The 26,060-nt window shown below is 57.1% G+C and overlaps 1 protein-coding gene across 1 annotated transcript; it reads right to left on the minus strand.

The window, feature by feature from the left end:
* Positions 1-2,468: 2,468 nt before the first annotated feature.
* PPP5C (protein phosphatase 5 catalytic subunit) lies at positions 2,469-25,990 on the minus strand. Its single transcript, XM_059904634.1, has 13 exons — positions 25,789-25,990; positions 19,446-19,687; positions 12,255-12,402; positions 11,443-11,564; positions 8,555-8,620; positions 8,135-8,233; positions 7,113-7,218; positions 5,572-5,714; positions 5,371-5,458; positions 4,467-4,507; positions 4,191-4,369; positions 3,174-3,255; positions 2,469-2,991 (listed from the first exon to the last, which is right to left on the minus strand). Exons 1-13 carry the CDS (start codon positions 25,907-25,909, stop codon positions 2,929-2,931), a joined length of 1,500 nt encoding a protein of 499 aa, XP_059760617.1. The 5' UTR covers positions 25,910-25,990; the 3' UTR covers positions 2,469-2,928.
* Between the last annotated feature and the right edge of the window lie 70 nt (positions 25,991-26,060).

A 26,060-nucleotide genomic window follows, 5' to 3' on the forward strand; every position in this document is an offset into this window, starting at 1 on the left:
AATAGCACAGCAATGTTAAATTTACTAGTGGATAACTGTAGTGTGATTATGTGAAAGCATCCTTAATCTTAGGAAAAACACACTGAAGTGCATAAGGATAAAGGATCATGAGGTATGCCATGCAATTTACCCTCAAATGACTCAGGAAAAAAGTGTGTGTGTGATACATACAGAGACACACACACACACCAGTGCAAGCAAATGGAACAAAATGTTTTGTAATAGGTGAATCCAGGCAAATGGTACACAGGGGTGTTCTTCGGACCTTTCTTGCCACTTTTTACGTTTAAAGTTGTTTCCAAATACAGAGTTAAAAAAGAAAAAAAGAAACCGTCGCTATTTTAAGAGGACTGCCAGCAGTATGCAGTCTGGAATCGAGTCATCCTTAAAATAAAAAGCCAAACCGAACAGCTGACAAATTAAATGCTAGCTACGCGCCTCTTTCTATAGGAATAATTGCATCTCTGGGCTTAAAGTGAATTCTAAGCAACTTGAGACCAACCAATAAATTTACTTTTAAACAGAAATTTAAGTAAATTATTAAAAAACTTCCTCTGAATGTGCAGTCAACATGGGTCTTGGTGAGGCCTCGCGTGGCAGGCAGTATTCTGGGGAGGGGACTGGTCCAGTGTCTCCCATCTATTTCCCCAGCCCCTTGAATCTGGGTCGGTCTACATGACTTGGTCGATGGACACGATGTGGGGGAGGGGATGCATCGGGACTTCCGAGAGCAGGTCGTGAGGTCCTGCGGCTTCTGTCTGGGCATCCAGGATGCTCCCTGGTGGGTCCCGGCTGCCACGCTGTGAGAAGCCCGGGCCACAGGGAAGGCCAGTGTGGGCACTCCAGCCACAGTTCCCAGCCAGCAGCCCGCCCCGGCCGCCAGGCGTGGGAGTGAGCCATCCTGGACGTCCAGCCAGGCCAGTCTTCAGGTGAGTCCAGGCCCAGAGGCCACCTGACCACAAATGCCTGAGACTTCAAGTGAGAACTGCACGGCCGCCTTGTCAACCCATGAAACAGAGAAAGATGGGTGTGTGTGTGTTTTTAAAGTGAGTCTTAGGGTTTGCTGTGCAGTAAAGGATTCACCTCGCCCAAAGAAAGGTCTGGCCAAGGCGGGGCTCTAAGCCCTGGGAACATCCTCCCAGATAAGGGTCTTTTTTTACTCTGGGTGGCCTATACGTACCCGAGATTTATGCTGGGGACCCTGGGCCACATGGCATCAGCTAGTCCCTCTGGAGACTAAGGTCAGCCATGTGGGATGGGTGGCCAACCTGACCAAGCCCAGTAAAGACCCTTTAAACCAAAGCCCAGGTGACCTTCCCTGTGCATGTTGTCACATGGTTGCTGGGAGAAACCAGCGCCATCCGTGTGACTTCACTGGCAGAGACGACCGGAGCCCGTGGCTGGTCTCTCCTGGGCTCCGCCCTGTGTGCCTCTTCTCTTTGCTGATTTTTTTTTTCCCTTGCTGTGATAAACTGTAACCGTGTGTATAACAGCTTTTCTGGGTTCTGTGAGTTCTTCTAGCAAATGACTGAACATGAGGGTGGGCCTGGGGACTCCTGAACTCCTGGGTTACCAGCAGGAGTAACCACAACACCCAGGATGCCGGGCGTCTCACCTGCCGGAATTCCCCCTGTAGGTCTGAAGGACTTCTCAGAACACCTGTTTCCCATGGGAAGTAAATGCAATTGGCACGTTGGGATTCGTGCCTATTTTCCCCAGGACAGCCCAGTGCATACCCCTGGAAGGTGGTTCATTCACACCCACTGCAATGCCGACTTGCCGTGGAGAAGAGGACCTACCCGCAGGGCCTCTCTGAATGCCCAAACAGAATCAGGACTGAGATCGCCTCATTTCTGTCCCCGGCACGGGGGGGCGGGCAACCTGAGGGGTCAAGGTACTCACTGGACTCCACCCTCCATCTGCTGTCATCTGGAAAAGGTGGATCCAAAAGAGCTCAGACTTAAAAACAGACATCTCTCCAGTGGCCCAAGCCAGGGAGAGCAGCCTGAAGGGGATGCAACAGTAACCTCTGACGGAGAATAAAAGGGGAAGTGGTAGAAAATACCTCCAGGCTTCCATGGCGGGTGGAGACGTCTGCTTCACTGTGTGATGCAAGGACCGAGGCCGGCCTGCCCAAGAGGGGTCTGCCCCGCTGGGCCGTGAGCAGCCTCAGTGAACACTTGCCGACGGGGATCGGCAGAGGCAAGGAGCAGCTTCTGCTAGCTTTTGCTCTGCCCTGGTCTCCCCTGCTGCACGTGAGCCGTTGATGGGCACTCTCTGTCCCAGGCGGCAGCTCTCCCTCAGGAGCCCTCTATGATGGGCAAAGGGGCTGCTGGGCTGGCTGGCCCCAAGACCGGCCTGTCCAGCTCCAGGGTGCCCCAGGGAGATGAGAGATGAGGGGATGGGACTTTATGAAGCGGTCACCCCCATCCCCAGCAGCTCCCAAGGCTCCACCATCGGAGACAAGCTGACTTACAATAATGACTTTATTTTAACATATTTAATTACAGACATAAAAGAGCCAGGAAGGGGGTGAGCCCCAGCCTAGCCCCGCCCTGCGGCTGCCAGGAGCGGGTGAGGTGCAGGTGAGGCCTCCCTGATGACCCTCCTTCCAGGGGTCTTCCTATGGCGGGGACCTATTGCTTTAGCAGGGGAGGGGCCATGCAAGCAAGGGGGCGGGGAAGCCTCTGGGCCCCGCCCCACCCAGCAGTGCTGGCCTCCCTCCAGAATGCCCGCTCGGTGCCCCACCCTCCGCCTCTCCACCTCCTTCTTCTTTGTCCAGGGAGCAGACCATCTGGCCAGCCCCCCACCCCCTCTGCAAACCTAAAGGGGAATAAATACAAACTTTACAAAGTAAAAGGGGGGTCCAACGTTGCCCTGGGCCGGGCCTGGGGTCGGATGGGGAGCAGGGGCCCTGTCACGTGGGCCTCACATCATCCCTAACTGCAGCAGCGTGCTGGCGTAGGCCATGGGCTTGACGTCGGGATGAGGCTGAGAAACCAGAGGCACACAGGTTAGACACGGACAGAAATGGGCCGGTGCGTGGAGGAGGGTCTTCTGAGCACCAGATGCAGAAACCAGCCCTACCCCTGAGAGCCGTTATGCACTCATAAGAGCCTCTTCCCCCCGGGGCCCAGGCCAGGGAGAGCAGGGGACCCAAGGGGGTGACTCACCACTGCTGTGAACTGGTGGAACTGGGGCCGCAGGTCAGAGCCCCGGAGGTGGATGTAGGCAGCTTTGTTCCCCATCTGGTCGCTGCGGGGACAAGGGCAGAGGGGCCGGTGTGGTCCATCAGAGGCTGGGTGGGCCTGGGGCATCAAGGAGGAGGAGGAGCAGGGAGAGGGAGGGAGAAGAGCCCTGGACAGAGTCAAGGACACAGACGGACAGAGAGGCTGACCAGGCAAGAGAGAGGAATCCAGGTGAAGAGGGGCCCAGGGGGCCCAGGCAGAAGGAGTGAGGATGAGGGGGAGAGAGGGCCACGTGGGAGCCGGGGGCGGGGAGAAGAGGGCCCAGGGAGCAGGGCTGGCAGAGGGCCTTCCTGACAGGTGGGCAGAGGGCACGGGCAGCCCCACAGAGGCAGGACTCTTGCCAAAACCTGGTCTCCAGGCTGACCATGCCCTGGCTCTAGTCAACAGGAAACACAGGGGACAGAGGAACGTGGTGTCTGGCCACCTGGGGATGGAACGGCCAGAGCACAAGAGACTCTGGTTTCTTCAACCAAAAACCAGCAAGGGGGAGGGCAAGAAGAACAGGCAACTCGAAGATCAGGAGACTGAAAACGTGGCCCTTGTTTGGGTCCTGCTTGGAAGAAATCGACTAAAATGAGACATTGATGAGAGACGTGGGGAAATGGAACGCTGGCTGGGTTCAGGTGACCTCTTTTCAAGGTGTGACAGTGGTATCACAGTTACATACAGAAAAGAAGAGTTCCTTCTTTCAGAAATACACTAGGGCAACAACGGGCAGAAGAGAGAATGCCTGGGGTTTGCTTTATAATAGCCCACGGCAGGGGTAGGGGTGGTGAGAGCTGGTAACTGCTGAACCTGGGTGACAGGTACGTGGGCGTTCATCACACTATTTTATCTACTCGTATGTATCCTTGGAATTTTCTATCACAAAAAGTTAAAAAAAGAAAACCACCAGTGGGCGGAGAAGACAGGCCCAGATGGGTGGGGCAGGCGGGGACGTACCAGTAGTTGGGGGCAGAGAAGACGGTGACGCAGCGGCCGCTGTGCGCCACCTCATAGCCCTCGGCCTTGACCTCGTGGCTACGGATGATGTAGTCCAGGTTGTTCTCCTCCAGGAAGGCCTTGGTGACGTCGGGCCCGAACTGGCAACTCACACCCCGCTTGCTGACCGAGCGCCCGTTCTGGGGAGACAGGGAGCTCAGGGTGCCCGCTGCCCCTCCAGCCCGCCCGCTCTGCCCACAGCCCACACCTGCCGGCCACGGCCCTGGGCAGACTGACCTGCGGCTGCGGGTCCGACCAGAGCAGGTCGCACATGGGACCTGGAAGGGAGCAGAGGGGAGCGTCGGGGCCTGACGGAGGGCAGGGGAGGGGCCATCCACCGCGGAGCGGGCGTGGGGCACGTGGGACAGGACCCTGAGCCGCTGCCCGCCTCCCCGCTGACCTCCCCCCGGGAACAGACCCCATTCAATCCGTTAGGGCCCCAAAGCTGGAGGGAGCGTTTTTTTTTGTTTGGTTGGTTTTTTTAGCCGCACCACACAGCATGCAGGATCATAGCTCCCCAACCAGGGATGGAACCCGAGCCCCCTACAGAGGAGCGCGGAGTCCCAACCACTGGAGCGCCCTGGGGCCAGGGAAGTCCCTGGAGGGAGCTTTAAACACTGCAGTTCTGACCAGGTCCCTCTGTTGCTCAAGCCTCTGTGGCTCCCACTGCCCTAGGAACAAAGACCAAGCTCTCCACCCGGACCTGAGGCCGGACAGGCTCTGGCCTCACCAGCCCCTCCGCGCCCCGCGCTTGCCGGGCTGCACTCCTGCGAGAAGGCACCTCCTCCTCCCGCCCCGTCGGCGTTCGCGTGGTGCCCCCAGGAGGCCCCCCCACGGCCCGCTACCTCCCCACTCCACCCACACCCTCTCCCCACAGCTGTGTGCGGTTAACACTCCGCTGTCTGTCCCATCACGTCACTCCAGGGGCAGCCGGTGAACTCACAAATAAACAAATGACCGCTGTGTGCTGCGGACACTCATGCTCCCCGGCCAGCACTGCCTCACGAGGGAGGTGCACTGACCCAAGTTACAGGTCAGGAAACTGAGGCTCAGCCTTGCTGTCTCCTGCCGAGGGCGCAAAGCCCATCCGGGGCAGGGCTGGAGCCCCTGAGCCCCAGGAGGGGGGGCTGTCCCCAGGCACCTGAATCTGGGGGCTGCCGACTCCGCTCGATCTTCCTGATGTCGTCCAGGGTGACGCCGTCCTCACTGAACAAGCCCCCGTGCATGATCTGGGGTTCAGGAGGGAACAGCAGCGTGAGGGCAGGGGCCAGCCACACCCCAACCCTCTGGCTCGCTGCACCGCATGGCGGCGGCGGCGGCGGCGGGGGCGGGCCTGCCTCACCAGCACTTTGCCGTTGATACACTGGGCCAGCGGGAGCCACTCGAACACCTCGCTGAAGAGCTCGTACATCTGGGCTGTGTACTTGGCCTTCACCTCACCCTCAAAGCCGTAGATCTGGTTCATGTTGTCTGTCTCATGGTTGCCTGGCCGACAGCAGGACAAAGAGAAACCTCAGCACCGCTGGGCGCCCTCTGGCTCAGACCCCGGCCAAGGCCAAGGAGGACAGGCCGGTGGCCCCAAGCCAGTGGCACCCACACAGCAGCTCACTGGTCCCTCCCAGAAACCCGGCGGGGTGGAGACACAGTTTTCAGTCCCCTTTCTAGAGGGGCAAACGGGCCGAGAAGGCACATGGCCACAAGGCCCAGGCCTGCACTGATCATCACGGAGTGGGTGAGGCCTGGGTTCAGCCCTGGCCCTGACCCCAAGTGACCAGAAGCGTGTCCCTTGCCCCGGTGAGCCTTGGGCTCCTTCTTGAAGGACTTGCCATACGTTTCCGGCTGGAAGTACCAAGGAGGGGGAGGTATTGACAAAAAAGAGGCCCCCTGCAGAATGCCTGCTGTGGGCCAGCCCCACGCCGTGCTCTTATCTTCCCACCCGCAACCTCATTCCTCCCTCCTGGGGCTTGGGGGAGACAAGGAAGCTGCCAGGCCCCCACTGAGCATCTGCCACATGCCAGGTCCTGCTGCAAGAACTCCCCGAACCTGGCTGTGAACCCGCCCGGTGTCAGCACTCATACCCCCAGGAGCCCCCAACCCAGCCCGCTGCCCTCACTTCCTCCTGGTTCTCGTCCTCTCCTGGCTGCATCTCCCGCTCAGCGCCCCACCTCTCAGCAGGCAGGTCCTCCGCCGGCGGCCCTCACTCCCTGGTGAGCTCATCCTGCCCAGTGCCACATGCACGCTGAGGAACCCACACTTTACAGCCCCCCGGGCGCCCCCAGACCGCTCCTCTCAGCCTCACAGCCACATCCAGAGCCAGGCTGCCCACCCTCCAGCCCACACCCTGGCTCCTCCTGCCCCGCCGTCCGTCAGTGGCAGCCACAGGCCTCCAGATGCTCCAGTCAAAACCTTGGAGTTCCCCCTTTGACCCCTTCTTTCTCTCACACCCTCCTCCAGCCCACTGGCAAACACTCTGCGTTCTTTGAAAAGTGAGCCCCAATCCAACCACTGTTCCCACCCGGGTCCAGCCACCACCAGTCTCCCTGCTCCCACTCTCAGCCCTTGGCTTGTTCCCCACACGGAGGCCCAAGGGATCCTCTTAACACCAGAGAGAGCTCCTGACCCTCCTCTGATCAGAGCCTTCCCATGACCAAGTCCTCACCAGGGTCCACAAAGCTCCATTAACGTGATGCCGCTGCACAGTGCACAACCTGCCCGACCTTACAGGGCAGGCCCGTGCATGATCTCAGTGAAGACACAAAACAAACACAACTGCAACTGGTATCCCCACTTCTTAGATAAGAAATGGGAGGCTCACAGAGGAAAAAGCGAGGGCTCTGCCCAGGTCCCCACACTGACCCCAGACCCTGCTGCCTTCCAGCTCACCTCGAAGTAGGTGAAAGTGATCAGGGTACAGGAGCTTAAAGCCGAAAAGGGTGAGGATCACTTCTACAGAGAAGGAGCCGCGGTCCACGAAGTCGCCATTAAATATCTGCCCTGCTAAGGAAAACAAGGGTGGGGGGGAGTGCTCCCTCCTCAGCCCCTCCACACCCCGGCTCCTCTCGGCACTGCCCTGGGGTCGAGAATGCCAGCAGGGCTTGGGGCATCTGGGCTTTCGTCTCTCCTCACTGTGTGGGTCTGGCCCAGCAGCTTGGCTTCTCTGAGCCTCGGGGTGGTAGTAAGGTCTCCAACCTCGTCTGCTCCTCAGGGAAACTGATGGCAGAGGGGGAGACCCCAGGTGGTCAGCCGGCTTCAGCTCTCCTCCCAATACAGGCCCAAACCCACAGGGCAAATGAGACACAGGCCCTCCCACCCGACACTGCACAGGCCTGGTAGCCCCACCCAGTGGCCATTCATCAGGCAATTATAACATCACCAAATACTTATTCAGCATGGACCGCGGGCCACTGAGCACATCACAGGTATTAACACACTATTCCTCTCAGTAGCCCGATAAGGGAAGCCCACTTTACCACTATCTCTTCTCCCCATTTTACAAACAAGGAACCCGAGGAACTGCGAGGTGAAGTGACCTGCCACAGCCATAGCTGGAAAACGGCACAGCCAAGAGGGAAGCCAGGTGTGGGCAGGGTCAGGCGCCCCACGTATATGCTCCTGTACCACACACATCCAGCCCTGTTTCAAGCCGGGGAGAAGCTGGGGCTCGGACACCCTGGCCACCTGCCCAGGTCACACAGCAGGCGGGGACTGGCCCTGGCCTGTCTGGCCCCAGAGCCCGGAGCGCAAGGCCGCCAGCCGCTCCACCCCACCTCAGTGCCAGAGCAAGCACTCAGGCCTCTCCCTTCTCAGGCTCACGCCTGCCTCCCAGAAAGGGGTTCCTCTCCCTCCTGCACCCCACACCCGGGAGGCGGGGCAGGGGAGGGGCCTGCCCTTCCGAGGAAGGATACGTAGGGGTTGGTGTCCGAGGGTAAACCGTTGAGCTCAAATATGTTGAGGAGGTCATAGAACTGGCCGTGGGTGTCCCCGCACACTGTAATCTTCTCTGTCTGGAAGAAAAGAGGCCACCGGAGAGGGAGGGGCCCAGAGAGAGATGTGGGGAGGGGGCAGGGGGGAGGGGAGGGGTGAGAGGTCACAGCAGACCGAGAAGAACCATGCAAAACACACAGGCAGAAGGCACAGAAATGAAGAGGGGAGGAGAGAGACAGCCAGGAGGAGAGGGACAGGGTGGGGGAGGAGGGCAGACATCAGGGAGAGAGAAGGCAGACCAAGCCCAGTGGGTCTGTGAGTTTCTGAGCTCCGTGGCCCCTCCCCAGCCAGGGAGCCGCCCGCCCCGGCCCGCCCGCCCGCACACCGCCCCCAGCGCGCACCTCTTTGAGCGTGGTCTCCACGAGCGTGCTCAGCTTGGAGAGGACCTCTTTGACCTGTACCAGAATCTGGAAGGCAGGGCAGGCTGTGAGTGGGGCCAGCTGGAGGGCCTGCCGCCCACCCCAGCCCCAGAGAGACTGTACTGGCCAGGAGACGCTGCTGGGCTGAGGGTGAGGGAGAGGCGGGGAGAGGAGACGAAGGGGCGGGGGAGGTCTGGCCGCGCGGGTGCTGGCCGGGAGCAGAGGCGGCCCCCAAGCTGTGACCCGCGTGTCCTCTGCGGCATTTAAACATCAGGATTATTTCATGGGAAAACCTAGATTCTTGGTTTCTCTTAAGACAGTCAGCATGGATGGACCTAGAGACTGTCATACAGAGTCAAGTAAGTCAGAAAGAGAAAAATAAATACTGTATGTTAACACATATATATGGAATCTAAAAAAAAAAAAATTGGTTCTGAAGAACCTAGGGGCAGGACAGGAATAAAGATGCAGACATAGAGAATGGACCTGAGGACACAGGGAGGGGGAAGGGTAAGCTGGGACGAAGTGAGAGAGTGGCATGGACTTATATATACTACCAAATGTAAAATAGATAGCTAGTAGGAAGCAGCCGCATAGCACAGGGAGATCAGCTCCGTGCTTTGTGACCACCTTAGAGGGGTGGGATGGGGAGGGTGGGAGGGAGATGCAAGAGGGAGGAGATATAGGGATATATGTATAGCTGATTCATTTTGTTATAAAGCAGACACTAACACACCACCGTAAAGCAATTATACTCCAATAAAGATGTTAAAAAAAAACCAAAAACAATCAGCATCATGAAGAAACACACAGGATGAAGCCAGATGTGGAACACTTTATAAAACAACTGGCTTGGAAATGTCTAAATGTCAATGTCACGAAAATCTCCCAAAAAGGCTTGAGACTGCTCTAGATGAAAAAAAGGTTAAAAAGGCAGGTCATATGCAGTAATTGATCCTTCAATGGATTCCGGATTTTGTTTTTTTATTATTATTTTTTTTGGCCACGCCACACAGCTTGTGGGATTCTTAGCTCCCCAACCAGGGATTGAACACAGGTCCTCGGCAGTGAAAGCACAGAGTCCTAACCACTGGACTGCCAGGGAATTCCCCAGATTTTGGATTTTTTTTTTTTTTTTTTAAAACAGCTAAAAAGAATGTCTGGGGGGAAAAACTGGGGAAAATTAAAATATTTGTCTAGAAACACAGAGTATTAGTTCTTTCAGATTGAAGATGACCTTGACAATGTCATGTACACCTGACAATGTCTGCAGATCTTATGGACAGCCTGTGGACTGTTTGCATTAGTCAGTATTATTGTATTGGTACTAAATTACTAAGGTGGGATGACTAAATCATAGTCACGTAGGAGAACGTCCTGTTTTTAGGGGATACAGATTATGATGCAACTCATCCTCAAATGGTTCAGGAAAAAGAAGAAAGTGTATGTGTATACACACACCCATATACATAGAAAGATGACGTGAATGTGTCAAAATGTTAACGGTGAACCTAGGTGAAAGGGGTATGATGTTAACCGCACTGTTCTTTTGACTTTTCTGTAGGCTTGACAATGTTCTAAATACAAAGCTGGGAAAACAGAGTGTGAAAGAAAAGAGGAGGGAATTCCTTGGTGGTCCAGTGGTTAGGACTTGGCACTTTCACTGCCAGGGCCTGGGTTCAATCCCTGGTCGGGGAATTAAGAATCCCACAAGCTGCACAGCAGGGCCTGGAAAAAAAAAAAAAAAGTAGGAGATGTCCACTTCAGGTCAGAATGTAAAGAGTTTGTAAAAGACTGTCATTCTTGCCCTAATGACGAGGACAAGCCAAACAAACAAACAAACAAACAAACAAACAAAAAAACCCCTGAAATATCTGAGAGCAAGGACACAAAGAAACCTAAATTAATCAACCCTTCCCTGGGAGAAAGGGACCGTGAGTGCATTCCTCCTGGCAGCGCGCCAGGAGGGCAAGACCCTTCAAGGCTGAGAAGAGGGGAAGCCGGCAGAACCCTCGTGCCTGCGTGGGCTGGCATTACAGAGCCCCGAGGGGCCCCGCCTCAGAAGGCCTCCGCCCTCGCCCTCGGATTCTCTCCCACGGCCACCCAGAAGGCGAGGCACAAGGCGGCGTGGTAGAGAGAGGTCATCTGAGGCACAAAAGTGGGGGTGAGACTAAGGGCGGAGAACTCCCCAGCCACCCCATCTTGGCAGCAGGGCTGAAAATCAGAGCGCTTTCCTCCAGTTCCAAAAGCTGGAGACTTTACAGCATAAAGACATCCCTGGGATTTTGCCAGGACTAAGATCCCAAGCCCTGCTGATGGGAGAGTCCTGATTCCACTCCGAAAACATCTGAAACCGGCGGTGAACTAAGTCTAATAAGACCTGCCCCTAAACTGCAGATGAGGTGGACACAGACCCTCACAATAGCAGCCCGACAGAATCAGGTCCTGCCGTTACCTGAAGGAAAGTTTTGTCTCGGTCGCTACTACTCTTTTACACAAAATGTCTGGCATACGATAAAAAATTATAAGACGCAGAGAGCACACGACAGAAGCAGACCCAGAGATGGTGGAATATCCAGACAGAGACTTTAAAATAACTATGAAAAAAATGTGTTAAAGGATCTAGCAGAAAAGGTAAATGACATGCATGAACATATGGGGAAGAGAGATGAAAGCTATTGAAAAAAATAACCCAATGGAAATGCTAGAAATAAAGAATTCATTTGCAGGGTGCCCGGCACACCACGGGCTCAGCAAGTGTTCGCTGCCGGTACCACCCTTCTCCTCTCGCGCCCTGTGATGGGGTTCAGGCCCGGCTGTGATGCTATCCTGGGGTCACAAGCGCGTTCAGCCCTCGACAGGGGCGTTACCTGGTAGGCGCATTTCCGGTGCAGTTTCTTCTGGTCCTTGTACCACTGCATGAGCTCTTTCATGAAAGTGATTGTCACTTTGCCGTCCTCAAGCTTGGGTCCGCTGTACTCATCCTCGATGGCTGGTGTGTGAATGGGGGGATGAGAGTCAGAGGCCATGGCCACTGTGAGGGTGGGAAGTGGGGCCTGGCTCCCAGGCACGGGGCAGACACGGCGCTGGACACACAGGTTGAGAGGGGGATGGAGTGAGAGAAGATGCCACTCCCCGGCCGGGTCCTCTCATGGCCCGCTCCTCCCGTTCAGGTCAGCTCAAAGGCCCTCTCCCCGACTTGACTTGACGGCACTTAACACTGTTAACTGACTAGTCAATCCTCTCTCCCCACTAGGACACCAGCTCCAGGAGGGCAGGGACTGTTTTGTTCTCAGCTGTATCCCCAGTGCCTAGAACAGTGGCACCTACTAGGTGCCCAATAACCATCTGTGGAATGAATGACAGACTCAGCTGAGCGCCCAGAGGACCTATGGACAAACCAGACACAGGAGGCCCGTGACGGGTGAGTGCAACTGCGGAGGGCAGGGTGGGTGGTACAGCAGGGAAGCTCGCCCAAACCCGGGACCTCCAGCCCCAGCTCTGGATTGTGGAGTCCCCAGAAGCGCAGGCGAAGGAGCAACAGGCAGTGTGTGCGGACAGGCACCAGAAGCACCAGAGCCCCATCCCCCCGGCGCCCCAGCATGCACTGGGAATGGAGGGCTCAGGCAAAGACGAGGAACGCTCTGGGCCAGGCACAGCGGGGCACCCCGGCCTGACTCACTCATGCTCTCGATGTCGAGCGAGTCCACGACGGAGCGCCTGTGCTCGTCGCCTGCGATGGCCCGCTCGAAGGCCTTCTGCTTCACGATCTTGTTGCACTCCTGGTATTTCATCTTGGCATCCTTGTCGTGGGGCTTCACCTTCACCACCTGGGTGCATGGGTGGGTGAGAGGGGAGGGAAGGAAAGAGGCATCAACAGCCAGGCCGGGGTCGGGGCAGAGGAGCCATAGGGAGACGGGGACGCCGCGGCTGCCCTCGGCCTGCCTGGCCCGGGGCTTCACGACTGCTGAGCAGAGCAGCCGCGCCGGGTGCACTAGGGGTGCAAGCCTGGGCTCGCCTCACCTCTAGGCCTCGGCCTCTGCATCCCCAAACTGGGCCTGACAGAGCTGCCCACACAGGGCTGCCGGGTGGGTAAACGTGCTAACCCACGCAGATGCTCTTAATAAATCGTAGCTCTGACCATCATCAAAATAAAACTGGCCCCGCTTCAGCTTCCTCATTGGAATCAGAGCGGGCTGAGGTGCACTTTACTGATACCGTTACAGTCAATGCCAAGGGGGGCGGGATTGACAGGAAAGGGTGGGACGGATCCAAAGTCCTAATTTACAGCCCAGACTCATCTGAAGAGGCAATGACTTGCTGGATAACCCGGCCTCGCTGAGCCGAAGTTTTCTCATCTGCAAGATGGGGGAGATGACAGGCTCCACCTGCCAGGGCTGTTGGGGGTGATACACAGGGCCTGGCATGCAGCCTGGGCTCTGCGGGCAGCAGCGGGCACCTAGTGGTGACGTGGCCCTTGTTCAACCTTGGGCGCTGGGGAGACCCAGGACAAGTGAGTTCCCTCAGTTTCCTCCTGTGTAAGGTACAGGTGACAGTGCATCTACCCTAGGGGGCTGGGAGGACTAAACAAGTGAACACTTGTGAAGTGTGTGCAGCGGTGCCAGGCGGGAGTCAAGTCCACATTAGCGCAGGCTGCTCTTCACGGCCCCCTTTCGTGGGCTGCTGCATTCATTAAACGAGATCGTATGGAGGAAGCAGCAGGCACACGGCTTTGGGACACACTTAGTTCTCAGGAAAAGGAGCCTGTCCTCTCCGCTCTCCCTACCTTCTATCCCGCTTCCTACAAACTCTGATCCTCCAAGCTGAGAGGCAGGCAGGGCTGCATTCAGATCCCAGCTCTGCTACTTACTTGCTGGGTGACCCTGGGCAAGTGAATTCACCCCTCTGAGCCTCAGTTTAGTTATCTGTAACTGTTCCTGTAATTATTAGTGGACCCTGCCTGACCTGCGCACTCTGTTGGCCTCCCCAGGAGCGGACTCCCACAGCTCCTGTGCCGGGGGGCAGAAAGGGGGGTGCCAGGGCTGGCCCTCAAGGGCAGGGATGCCCCCCAGTGGAAAGCCTGGCAGAGTGAGTCAGAAGCCTGGGAAAAGGCATCTGCTAATAACCCCTGAGGGTCGGTGTGGCTCACGCCCCTGAGAATGGGTGTGCAGGCCAGGCGGTGGGGCAGGAAGCTGGTTCGGGGCAGGCTCAGGCTAAGGCACCCTGCCAGGCAGCTCCACCCGGGGTAGGGGTGCGGTGCCAGGCTTGGGAGAAAGGCAGCACCAGACCTTCCCTGGAGTCCTCCCCACCAAGGAGACCTTACGAGTCCACACCTCAGGACGAAGTCCAAACCACCACTGGGCCTGGCCCACAGAGGCCCGCCCACCCCTCCACGTTCCCTGTTTGCCCAGCACTACCAGCCAGACCAAACTCCCAAGTCCCCAAGTGCGCCAGCTCCTTCTCACCTCCAGGCCTTGTACAGGCTGCCCCCGGCCCAGAACACCTCATTTCTACCTCCAGCGACTTTCTAGCCCCTCCTCCTCCTCCAGGTCTCAGCTCCCCTTTCCCCTCTCCCCCAGGCTGGGTCAGGCACCCACTCTGGGCTCACACAGGGCCCTGGGCTCCCCCCGCCCGCCCCAGCCCTGAGCACTGCTGGAGACGGGTCTGCCTCCCCACTGGAAGGCGGCCATGGCCATGAGGGCAGGGCTGAGGCCGTGTCCCAGCTGTGAACGAATGCCCGGAGTGGATGGATGCCCCACTAAGCATCCCCTCTGAGCCACCACCCTGCTCTCAGAGAGCTCACAGGCTGGGGTGCGGGATGCAGGCAGACACCGACGACCCTGGGAATAAAGGGGCGGCAGCAGCGACAGCACACAGCTAAGTGTTCCAACACGCACCATGTGCCTGACGCTGTAAGCGATTACCTTGCTCACTGTATCCTTAGAGCAGCTCTGTGTGATGTTATCACATCTCCATTTGACAGATTAGGAACCTGAGGCCCAGAGAGGTGAGGGCACTGACCCGAGAAGACAGGATTCAGTTCTCTCCCTGCTTAAGGTCCTGCTCCCCTAGACACACTGGGATGTGCTCCCCCCCGCCCACCGACCGCTGCCACCGTCCCCACAGTGCCCCGCACGCCCTCCAGGGACACACCGTCGCGGTCACGAGTGCAGGCTCTGGGGCCAGGCCTCCACGGTCTGCATCCAGGCCTTCCAGGGCAGGCAGCCCTACCTCTCCAGCCTCCCTCAGCTTCTAGAAAGCGAGGGAGGTTGGAGAGGTGGAGGGTGGCTGTGAGAATTTAACATCAGGCCCAGCGCAGGGCCCAGCAGCGAGCGAGTGCCTGTTCCAGGGCCTGGGGCTGCTGCGACTGCTCCTATAACTGGCTGCCTGGCTGGGAAAGGGGAGTGACCCTGCCAGGCTCCCGCTCCTGGGGAAGGTCGTTTGCTCCAGGTTGGAGGGGCCTAGTGGGTCCCAAGGCCTGTTGGGTCAGAACTGAATGCTGGACTTTTCTTTAACAAGTGGGATCTGGGTTGTATCCGTGTCAGTATCCAGATTCTGATAGTGATGCCAGATATGTCACTGGGAAAACTGGGAGAGTGGGATCTCTGTGTTACCTCTTACGGCTGCGTGTGAAGCTACAACGCTCTCAAAATAAAAAGCTGCTTTTAAAAAGTGGTATTTTCAGCTGGGGGTATTCACAGGCAGTAACAATGACTCGAATCAATGAAACGATAACATAGGCTTGTGATCCCCACGTGAAGCCATGGGGGCTGCGCGTGTTTGGGAATTGGGAACTCTTCGGATTTTAGAAAGGTGACACAGTGCACCCGCGTGCTGTATGTTACAGGACACCTCCAGCAAGTCCGGCTGGCACCTGGTAACCACACACACTCCCGTTTCTGCAGTGAAACTTCTAGTCGCACTACATGGGGGCAAACAAGACCATCAACGGCCTATTAGTTCAGGTCAGATTTTGCCACCAAATGAGTTGCCCAAACTTACCAGACTATTTTTCACAATGGCTCGGGTTTAGAACTGAGGTGAAGGACTGTAGTCTGGGAGCAAAAGCTGACTTCAGGGGACCCACATGACAACGTGTGGCGGGCCATTACGATTATTTCCAATGCAGAGGTGATGGGATGCAGCCCAGAGAGAGGCCGTGCCTGCCCGTGGCACACGGGCAACCAAAGAAGCCAGGGGTCTGGGGGAGGCAGTGGGAAGCAGGACACTAGCGTTTTCACCCCACGGGTCGAGACCCTCCAGTGAATTCATCTAGGAGGTCACACCAACATTCCTTCCATAATAAATCAGAGTGAGACCATCGGAGTACGCTGCCTGAGCTAAGGGCGATGATTGTGTCAACAAGTCTGGGACCAGGCTGTGCCTTCCTGGCTGCGGGACCTTAGGGCAGTGACTACTCTCTGGGCCTCGGTCTTCTCACCTGTAAATCAGGGATAGTAAGAGTCCCCACTGCGTAGGGTTGTCATGAAGATCACATGAGTTACCACAGCACGAAGGTCACCAGCGCGCCCGGCCCCTGAGAGCGCCGTGTCAGGTGTCAGCTGTGACCGTTCCTGTTACTATCATACGTCCATACCTTAGCGGGACGGGCGTTCGTACAGGCTAGCGAGGCAAAACGCATTGCTAACTGACTGTGTTGGGCTATGCTGTAAGAAGAAACCCAAACGCAAACCATATTACAAACCAAACCCCAAAAATCCCAGGAGAGGGTGAGGAGTGCTGAAGGAGTCCCCCAGATCCGGCCCGGGCCCGTGTGACTCACCACCTGAGTTCCAGCCACAGACAGGAAAGAACACAGGTGGAATCTTCTGAGAAGAGGACCCAATAAGGGGGCAGGGAATCCTGGAGCCAGAGTTCCCCCGGAAAGGATGAGCTTGGAGGTGAGGGGCGTTGGTGGGGGGGATTCAACATGGACCCATGGAAAGGGGAGATCAGGTCCTGCCCTGGAGGGAGAGCAGAAGAGAGATGCCCCACCCCCCCGCCCCCTAACAAGGCCCTGTGCCTGCACACAGCCCTTCCTGGGGGCCGCAGGCTCTTCCCCAGACACCCCCAGGAGAAAGCGCACCCAGTACTGAGCAGGGGCAGGCCCTACTCTGAACGTACTACTCTTGCCGAATCCTCACAAGGCCACTGAGGCAGGCTCTGCTGTTCTCTTCCGTTTACAGATGAGGACACTGGGGCCGAAGATCCAAAGCTCTCAGAGGTACACAGCTCATAGCCGGGCGTCCTGACCGTGGAGCCGGTGCCTCCAGCCCCTGCATGAGTGACCTTCAGAACCTGAGACTATGACTCACAGTAAGAAATAGATATTTTATCAAATCTAATACACATCCGTATTCACATAAATGAAAAATACTCTTTCACAAATATATACGTACTTCCTCCAAACAATGAACTGCTGTCTTCTTCTCTATTCTATTTGATGAAGACAGAAGTGCTGGTCTCCAACTGTTACACTGACTTCACGGCCCACTAACCATTACAAGCATGGACTATGGGTTCAAGTCTCAGCCCTGCCACTTCGCTGCTGGGTGACCTTGGAGGAGGGACTTCCTCTCTCTAGACCTCTTTTTCCTTCTTGTAAAGTGGATTGAACGCATTTTCCTTCTTGTAAAAAGCATGTCAAGAGCTCACAGCAGAGCTAGGCCCACAGTGAGTAGGCAGGTGAGGAAACTGAGGCTGAGAAAAGAAAGGTCCTTCACCTGAGGGCCCAGGCTGCTGTGAGACAGAGCCTCAGGCTCTTTGTTTAACCAAGGTCACATCTTGGTTCCGCCTCCAAGGATGCCATGATTTAAGAGGGGGCCGGGGCACATCCTCCGTGAAACTCCAGCATGTCACAAGATAGCCCTGGAGGTAGAGACTCTGGATGGGGAGTCACCCCAGGGCCCAGCCCCTCTGCCCTGCACCCAGAGTCTGATGAAACATGTCAGAAAGGACGGCCTGCAGGCAGGCAGCTGGCCCAGGCGGGCAAGGATCTCAGGCTCGTGCAGGGGCTCCCCAGGGCTGCTGGCAGAGTCCTCACAGGGCAATGGGCCGTGACCCAGCCCCCAGGGCATCCTCAAGGCCCGGGAGAAAACTCAGAAGCAGTATGTCCACAAGACGGCTGCAAGTGACCTCTCAGCCTCATGGAATATGCGGGGCGAGGCCCCAGTCTGGGCCAGAGCTGTGCCGCAGACCTGTGCTTGGGGTTCCTCTCATCTCCTGCCCCCTCCCATCTCCTCCAGGCCCCTCCCCCCATTTGGGGACCTGCAGGAAAGCCCTGCCCCCATCCAACCCCACCTGTCTTCCGAGTTACTCATTACTGAGCCCTCCAGCCCTATGATCTTTATGCACACCACTTCACCAGAGCCCAACAGCCGCCCAGGAGGTGGCCACTCCTCTTGTCACCATTCTCCAAATGAGGACGCCAAGGGACAAGGGAGAGGCTTGGCTGGGGAACGGCCTGGGAGCCCACGCTTGTAAGGGCTCTGTTCCGCTGCTCCTTCCTCCCTCCTCCTCCCGGGGGGTCACCCCAGCCCCCTCCTCCATTCCGCCCCTCAGTCTCTGAATTATCTCCTCCTCCAGGCCTCTGCCCCACCCTGACACAGGTGCCCCCGGCCCAGCGCCTGGCTCGAGCCTGCACTTGGCCTGACAGCCGCCCTCCTCTCGGGGCCAGCAGCCAGCCCCAACCGTCTGACCTGGCTCCCTCCATCTGCAGCCTGTGGCTCTCAGCCTCCCCTGTCGCCTCTCCCGACACAACAGAAGCCGCTCAGAGTGCGTGACGAATGACAGGAAAGGAGGGAGTGCCGGGTGCGTTGCGGGGAGGGGGGCAGAATGATCATTCATTCAACGAACACTAAGCCCCTGTTGGATGCCAAGCACCAAGCCAATGTCCAGAATAAACAAAACCCCTACTCTCGAGGAGCGACTCTCTCGAGTGGGAAAGACGCAGGCCGGAGGGCTGGGCTGCCTGCGTTCAGACCCCAGCTCTGCCGCTCGCCTGCTGCGTGCTGGTGGCAGGGGACTTGAGCCGTCTGGGCCTCAGTCACCCCATCTGTACGATGGGAGTAATCACAGTTCCCACCTCGCAGGGCTGCCGCGCAAGTCACTCGGCCAGCTGACGAGAAGCGTATAGCGCATGCCTGGCACGAAGGCGTGTGCTCTGGGGGTCCTTACCACTAGCGCTATCATCAGAGCACTTACAGTGATGGGGTGGCAGATGAGCGAGTGAACTGGTGAATTCCTGCCGTCCTCTGGGTCCCCTCCCTTGTCACCTCGTTAAAACACACCCCCCGTTTGCTGTCCCTCTACAGCATATCACCCTAGTCTATTTTCTCCCAGGCCCATATCCTCACCTGCAACGATTCTGTGTACCCTCACAATGACGGGTTTGTTTTTTGCCCTCCTCCGAATTATAAGCTCCACCAGAAGAGCTGTGTGCCTCTTGTTCACCAACAATAACAGCAACAATTATCATAATACTTAATTATTACAGAACAGCCCCTAGCATGACTACATGCTAGGGGCTGTTCTAAACACTTGGAAAGCAGAGGCTCATTTATTCTTCACGGCAACCCTGAGAGGTAGGTCTTACTGTCCTCCCATTTCACAGATGTGGGAAAGAAGGCACAGAGAGGCCAGGCAACTTGTCCCAGGTCACCAGGCAATGATGGCAGAGCTGGGCTACAAGCCCGGCTGGCATCTGTTGGATGAGCAGGCGGTGAGTAAACGTGTGAATGGCCTCCGCAGACCTTCCCCATCTAGTCCAGCCGCACACCCAGAGGCCGTCCTCCCCCAGCCCGCCCCGCCCGGCCCTCAGCACCCGCCCGGCTCAGAAGCTGCAAGCTGGCTCGCCCCCCGAGGCCCGGCTCACCGTCTCGTAGTCGCGCAGGGCGGCCCGGAACTTGCCCAGTGCCATGTTGCTGGCGGCCCGGCGGTAGTAGCCCTTGATGTACCTCTTGTCCATCTCGATGGCCCGCGTGGCGTCGGCCAGCGCGTAGCCATAGCACTCAGTGCGCAGGTAGGCCAGGCTGCGGTTGCCATAGTAGATGGCATTGCTGGGGCTCAGCTCGATGGCCTGGCTGTAGAACTTGATCGCGTTCTCGTAGTCCTTGGCTGTGAAGATGGAGGAGGAGACGCATGAGGCAAGGCTGCCACCACCCAGCCAGAAGAGGCCCCTAGGCTGGGTACTCGCCCAGTCCCCCAATTTACAGATGGGGAAACTGAGGTCCACAGCTGAGCTCAGAAACGTCTCTTCAGCCCACCCCCCTTCCCTGTCCTGACTTGTCCCACCCTAGCACAGGCCTTGTCTCCTCAGGCCCAAATCCCTAAGACCCCAAATCACTTCCACACACCCATCCACCCAACCATCACCCCCCACAAGGCCCCAGGTGGACAATACTTCTTCCAGGACTTCAGGAGGGTCTTACTGAACGTTCCCCATGGCCTGGAGAGGATATGTTACTGAGTGCCAGACCTGAGCTGTGAACCAGCAAATGTGAGTCTGCCCTGAGCCCCTTGGTTGCCCAGCCCCCCAAAGCAAGTAAACAAGCCCGAAGAGGGGTTCTAGTAGGAGAATAGGAAGTGGGAAAGGAAAAGGAACCTACTTAGGTCTCAAGAAGGGGACATTTCAGCAGAGACCCAAAGGAAGTGACAAACCAGACCAGAGGAAGAGCTTTCCCAACAGAAGGAACAGCAGGTGCAAAGGCCCTGGGGGGGGGGGGGAAGGGGTGACAGAGTATTATTTCCAGGACCAGCAAGGGGGTGGTGTGGCTGGGGTGGAGTGAGCTGGGGGAGGGCAGGAGATGAGGGCAGGGAGGCTGGCAGGACAGATCCCAAAGACCACAGCCAGAGCTGGGTGTGGACATCAATGTTCTAAGTGTGGAGTGACAGGAGGTGACATCTGGCCAAGGGGAAAGGTCAATTTTATTTGAAATGAGCTACGGCCATGCCTTGCACGTTACATCTCGGCCCGTGGAATCCTCACATCCCCACGGCATAAGCACCGCCTGGTGCTCACTTTACAGCAAGCCACAGAGGTCTTGTTCAAGGTCAAACACTCAGTTTGTATCTGCAGAGCTATCTTGGGCCCCGCCTGTGTGGCCATTCAACAGGCAGGAGACCAAAGCTAGGAGGTGTACCTGAACTGCGGGGGCCATGATGTGCCAGGTGCCACGTGGGGCTCTTGGTACCTGAGTCGCCTCACTGAACCCTCATGGCAACCCTGAGGACAGCTGCTTTAGCCCCATTCTCCAGACGAGGCTCTAAGAGGGAAACCCCATCACACAAAGTGGCAGGCAGGAATTCTGAGCCAGGCCAAGACCCAAATGCTCCCACTCTCATCCTCCGTACCAGGTGGCCTCTCAGTGGGAGCCTGGCATAGAGACAGGCACAGACACAGGGGCAGGTAGCCTGGGCCCAATCCTTGGCTCCACTCCTTACTAGCTGTGTGTCCTTGGGCAACTTACGTGCCCACTCTGGTCTAAAGTTTCAGAGAGTCCTCCAGACACTGAGCCTAAAATGAAAATTCCTGCCCTAACTCCCACTATTCTTTTCTCCAGAACCATCTGATAAACCATGGCTTTCCTTTGTTTTGTTTGCTTATAATCCATCGTCACAATTTGAACCTAAGCCCCATAAGGGCAGGGGCCCTGTTTGTCTTACTTCTTTGAACCCTTGCCCTGTCTGAGGACACAGCAGCCCCCAGCCCTGCCCTCCTGGGGCGCACAGTCCAACTGGGGGGTGGGAGTGACACAGCACACACAGATCCACCCCCAGAGTGTTTACAGCTGGGGCAACCCAGAGGGGATGCTGGAGCTGAGACCTGGAGGAGGAGGAAGAGTGAGTCAGGTGAAAAGAATGGAAGAAGAGGATTCCAGGCTCCATGAATGGTTCCTGAATGAAGGAAGGAAGGAATGAAAGAAAGAGAAAGACAGGACACACCTACACTAGAAAAAGAAGCCAGGTGCTGGGAGATGCCAGGAACAATATAACAGCGATTCCTTCTGCAGGCTAATGTCTGGCAATCTTTCAAATGGCCCGGATGTCACCTCCTTTGGGAAGCCTTCCTTGACACCCAGGCTGGGTCAGGCACCTCTCCGGCTGCCTCGGCCCCTGGGCTCCCCTATCCCAGCCCTGCCCCCTCTGGGTAGTCACCGTTAGGCGATGGGTGTGTCCCCCAGGATGGTGAGCGCTGGAGGGCAGGCCCAGGACTTCCCAGAAACACGCAAGGGCAGAACCAGGCAGCCCGAGTCTGACTGACCCTCCCTGGAACACCAACACCTTCGAGGGCTCCTTCCAGCCTCCCGGCTGGGCTCCAGAGGCCGACTGGCCAGCGCTCTTGCCGGGCCGTTCGGCATGGGGTGGGGAGCCTGGTGTCTCGGAGCCTGACATCTGGCTCTGAGGATCCCGACCACGAGACCTTGGGCAGACAGCCTCCCCTCTCTCAGCCTCAGCTTGCTCATCTGAACTGCGGGAACCACAGTCGGCCCTGCCTCATGGGTTGCTTGTGAGGGTTAAAGGAACTCCTGGATGAAATGTGGCTACAGCAGAGAAAGAGGTCAGCAGAGGCTTGTAAAAGAAGTGAATAAATGACTAAATGAAAGGAAGAGACTAGAGCAGAGGAAACAGGAGGGGCCTGTGCTTCACACAGCTACCCAGTGGCACCAGATCCCAGCCCTGCTCTATGTGCTCGACAAATATGAGCGCATTTAATCCTCAAGAGAGGCCCCATTTTAGAGGAGGAAACTGAGGCACAGAGAAGTTAAGGTTTGCCCAGGGGTCACACAGCAGGTAAGAGGAAGAAACAAGATTTGAACCCAGGCAGCCGGAGCTCTTAAGCCTGTCTACAAACTCTTAGACTCAGAGGCCTCCTGGGGGGTCAAATAGAACCCCTCTCTTTTTACAGAAGGGGGTGGGGGGCAATGAGGCCCAGAAAGAGGGGAAGAGAGCTGAACGACATTGGGGATCAGGCTCTGCCCCACCAGGGCCTCTGGAATGGGCCTGAGTTCACAGAAGTGATCCAGCCATGCTGGCGGGGGCGGGGGGCCTGGGGCCCCTCTTCTCCCACCACGTTGAGCCCCTGGGGCCCCTCTTCTCCCACCATGTTGAGCCCCTGGGGCCCCTCTTCTCCCACTGGGGCCAGGACAGCTCCAGGTGAGGCTGTGGGTAAGGACTCTGAACGTGGGCGCCAAGCACGTGGTGAGGAAGGGGGATATCCGGGCTGTGCCGCTCACACACTCTGACCTTGGGCAAGCGGTTTCACTTCTCAGAGCCTCAGCTTCCTCTATAAAACAAACAGGCCCGCTCCCACCTAGTGCTCGGGGGAGGATTAAACAAAGTGGTGTACCTGGCCACCATGGGGGCTCAATTAAGGCGAGCTGTAATTATTCTTTTTATTGTTATTCCCCCAGCCCTGGAGACTGGGGCTCTGTGCCTGCAGCTGCCTGCCAAACAGCAAGGGACCTGGACCAGAAGGGGCATTCCCCTCCGTTCCAGCTCAATGCCAGGACCGCTGGCTACCTGCCCAGTCTCAGGCCTCCTAAGAGCTCAGATCCCAGGTCCTGGAGGGCAAGGAGCCCTTCCCGATGGCCCACTGTTTCCCAGAATTCCTCCCTCGCCACAGCATCACCCCCATACTTGCTGCCCCTCTCGATCCCCATTTCAGGAACAGCCCCACCTTCCACACCTCCACCAGCTGGAGACTGGACCCTGTCCTGGACACCTGATCCCTCAAGCCCCAAAGCCAGGCAGTCACCCTGTCCTGTCAAGTCAGCCTCCAGAACATCTCTCAAATCTATTCTCTCACTTCCAAGCCGAGAACCCCTCTCTGCCCTGGTCTGGCCTTCATCCTCTCCTGCCCAGCCTCCTCCCAGCTCTCCCAGCGTATGCCCCCTCCTGCCCCTCCAGAGGGGTCTTCCTGAAGCACAAACCCAATCCAGTCCTTCCCCACTCAGAACCATCCACGGCTCCTCGAGTCCTCAAGTGGAAAGCTCAGGCTCCTGCCTGCAGCCTCACAGTAAACTCCTCTGGCCTCTTACACTCCAGCCCCACTCACTTCCTTGGTGCCAGGCTCACCTCTGGGCCTTTGTCATCCAGCTCTTCCTGCCTGGGGTTCCCTCCTCCCTCTCTCCAGGCGGCCGCTGTCATTCTCCCTCTGAAACATTTCTTGAGTCGATTTCCGTCTCTCCAGCCTAGTGGGCAGCACCCCCCTCCCCACTCACCTGTCCACCATTCTAGTCTCCTTCCTGGTCTCCAGCCTTGCCCTCGGATCCAGTCTCTGCAAGGCCGCTGAGGGATCGCCTTCAAACGCGCTAATCAGACTGTGTCGCTCCTCTCTTCAAACCTTCCTTGGCTTCCTACCACCCTCGGGATCACGTCCCTGACCTGCCTCCAGGGCTCTACCTTCCAGCCTCACCTCTCACCAGTCCCACCTCCTTCTCGCTGCTCCGGCCTGACCTGACTTTCCCACTCTTAAAATCTGTTCGTGCTCCCACCAGAGGACAGCTCTCCACTAATGCTCTGGATTCCTCCCATGCCCCACCCCTCCTCCAGGGCTCTGCTGCTGTAGCTCTCCTCTCTCTCCTGCAGGATCAACTCTCTCTCTATAGGACCATACTCTTAGTCTCTTCTATTCTTAAAAAAAGGCACCCTCCCCCCCCATTTCTCCACTCCCTCTCAGAACCAAAATTCTCAAAACCCTTGTCAACACTTGCTGTCTCCACTTCCTCCTTTCCCATTCACTCTTCAGCGCCCTTCCCTCTGGCTACCATCGCCATCATCCCCTAGAAACCGCTCTGGTCAAGGCTCCCACCAACATGTTATGGAGGCAAATCCAACGGTCAATGCTCGGTGCTCGCTTTGGCAGCATCCGACCTCAGGTACAGCCCCTCCTTCTAGAAGCACTCTCTTCTCTCAGTTTTCCTGATTTTCCTTCCACCTCACTGACCACTCCTACTCAGCCTCTTCTGTTCTAAATCTTAGAATCCCTTGAGGTTCCGTACTAGGCCCCTTCTCTTCTGAGGAGACCTCACCCATTTCCAGGGTGTTCCAGTCCGCGCATAGGCTGATCATGCCCGAATTCCTCTCCAAAGAGTTCCAGACTGGCCCGTCTACCTACTCAATGTCTCCTCTTGGATAGCAGAGTCAAATCCACACTAGTCTATGCAGTGACTTGTGACACCCTACGTGATCTGGCCCCTGTCCTAAGCTTACCTTGTACCTGTTTCCCTACTAACTCGTTAAAGTTCCAGCCAAGCCAGCCAGTCTCTTTTCATTCCCGACCTCAGGCCCTTTGCACAGGCAGCTCCACCCACCTGGGCCACTCCTTCTCAACTTAAATGCCTTCTCAGTACGATCTTCCTTGACCGCCCTCTCTAAAGTAGTAGCCTCTAATCCTTATTCTCTACTTCACACTCCGCTGGGGTTTTTCCAAAGGACTCATCACAGCTTCTAAATATTTTATTATTTATGTGTGTTTACTCAATGTCTGATCCTTCTGCTAAATTACAAGCTATATAAGGGCAGGGCTACATCTGTCTCATCTGCTGCTACATCCCTAAAGTCGAGCATGGTCCTTAGCACATAGCAGATGCTCAATAAACGTAATGAATTAATGAATGAATGGGTGCCCCCGCATCTTTCTTTCCCAAGATCCTAAGTCATACTATTCTTGGGATTGCCTCACCTCTACTCCCAGAACCTCCCTTCTCCTGGTGTAACCCCAAATCTCCTACTTCCTTGCCCTCCCATCTAATGATCTATTCTTCACTCCCATGATTTCCTGCTCTATTGGGACAGTCCCCCCCTCCCCCCCACTTGGTGTCTCTCCACTTGGTAGCGCCATCACTGCTCCGCCCCATGTCACTACTTGGTAGCGCCCTCTTCAGGTCTCACCATAAGCTGGCACCTCTGGGGTCTCACATTTGGTAGTGCCCTCATTCCCGTCCCCCTCCCGTTTCACACTTGGAAGCGCCTTCCTCAGTCTCCCCACTTAGCACCCGCTCCGTACGCCACTTCTAGGTGTCATCCCTTCTCTCAGAAAGCCCCTCTGTCGCCCCTTGGTAGCGCCATCCTCGGCCTCCCCACGCCCAGTCACTTGGTAGTGCCTGCCCCGCGCCCAGGCTGCCGCTCCTCGTTGCCATGGTTCCGCGCGGGCCCGGCACCCCATGACCTGGGCCGCTCTCCACCCTCCTTCGCTCCCTCCAGGGCGGGCGCACCTTTGAAGTAGTCGTTGGCCTGTGTCTTGAGCTCCTCTGCCCGCTTCAGAGCGCCATCAGCCGGGGGCTCATCCCGGGGGGGCTCAGCACACTCAGTCCGCTCGCCCTCCGCCATCGCCATGCCGCAAAGCGACCCCCCACCCTGGCAACCGCGGCCAGCGGCACCCGGCCGAATCGTCGCGAAGGAGTGCCGAGTTGCCGCTGCCGCTGCTGCACAAGTGTCGTAAAGCGCGGGCCCTGAAGGCTCCCTTCGCGCGCCTGCGCAGGGCGCT

Source organism: Balaenoptera ricei, chromosome 19 (genome assembly GCF_028023285.1).
Source record: "Balaenoptera ricei isolate mBalRic1 chromosome 19, mBalRic1.hap2, whole genome shotgun sequence".
NCBI lineage: Eukaryota > Metazoa > Chordata > Mammalia > Artiodactyla > Balaenopteridae > Balaenoptera > Balaenoptera ricei.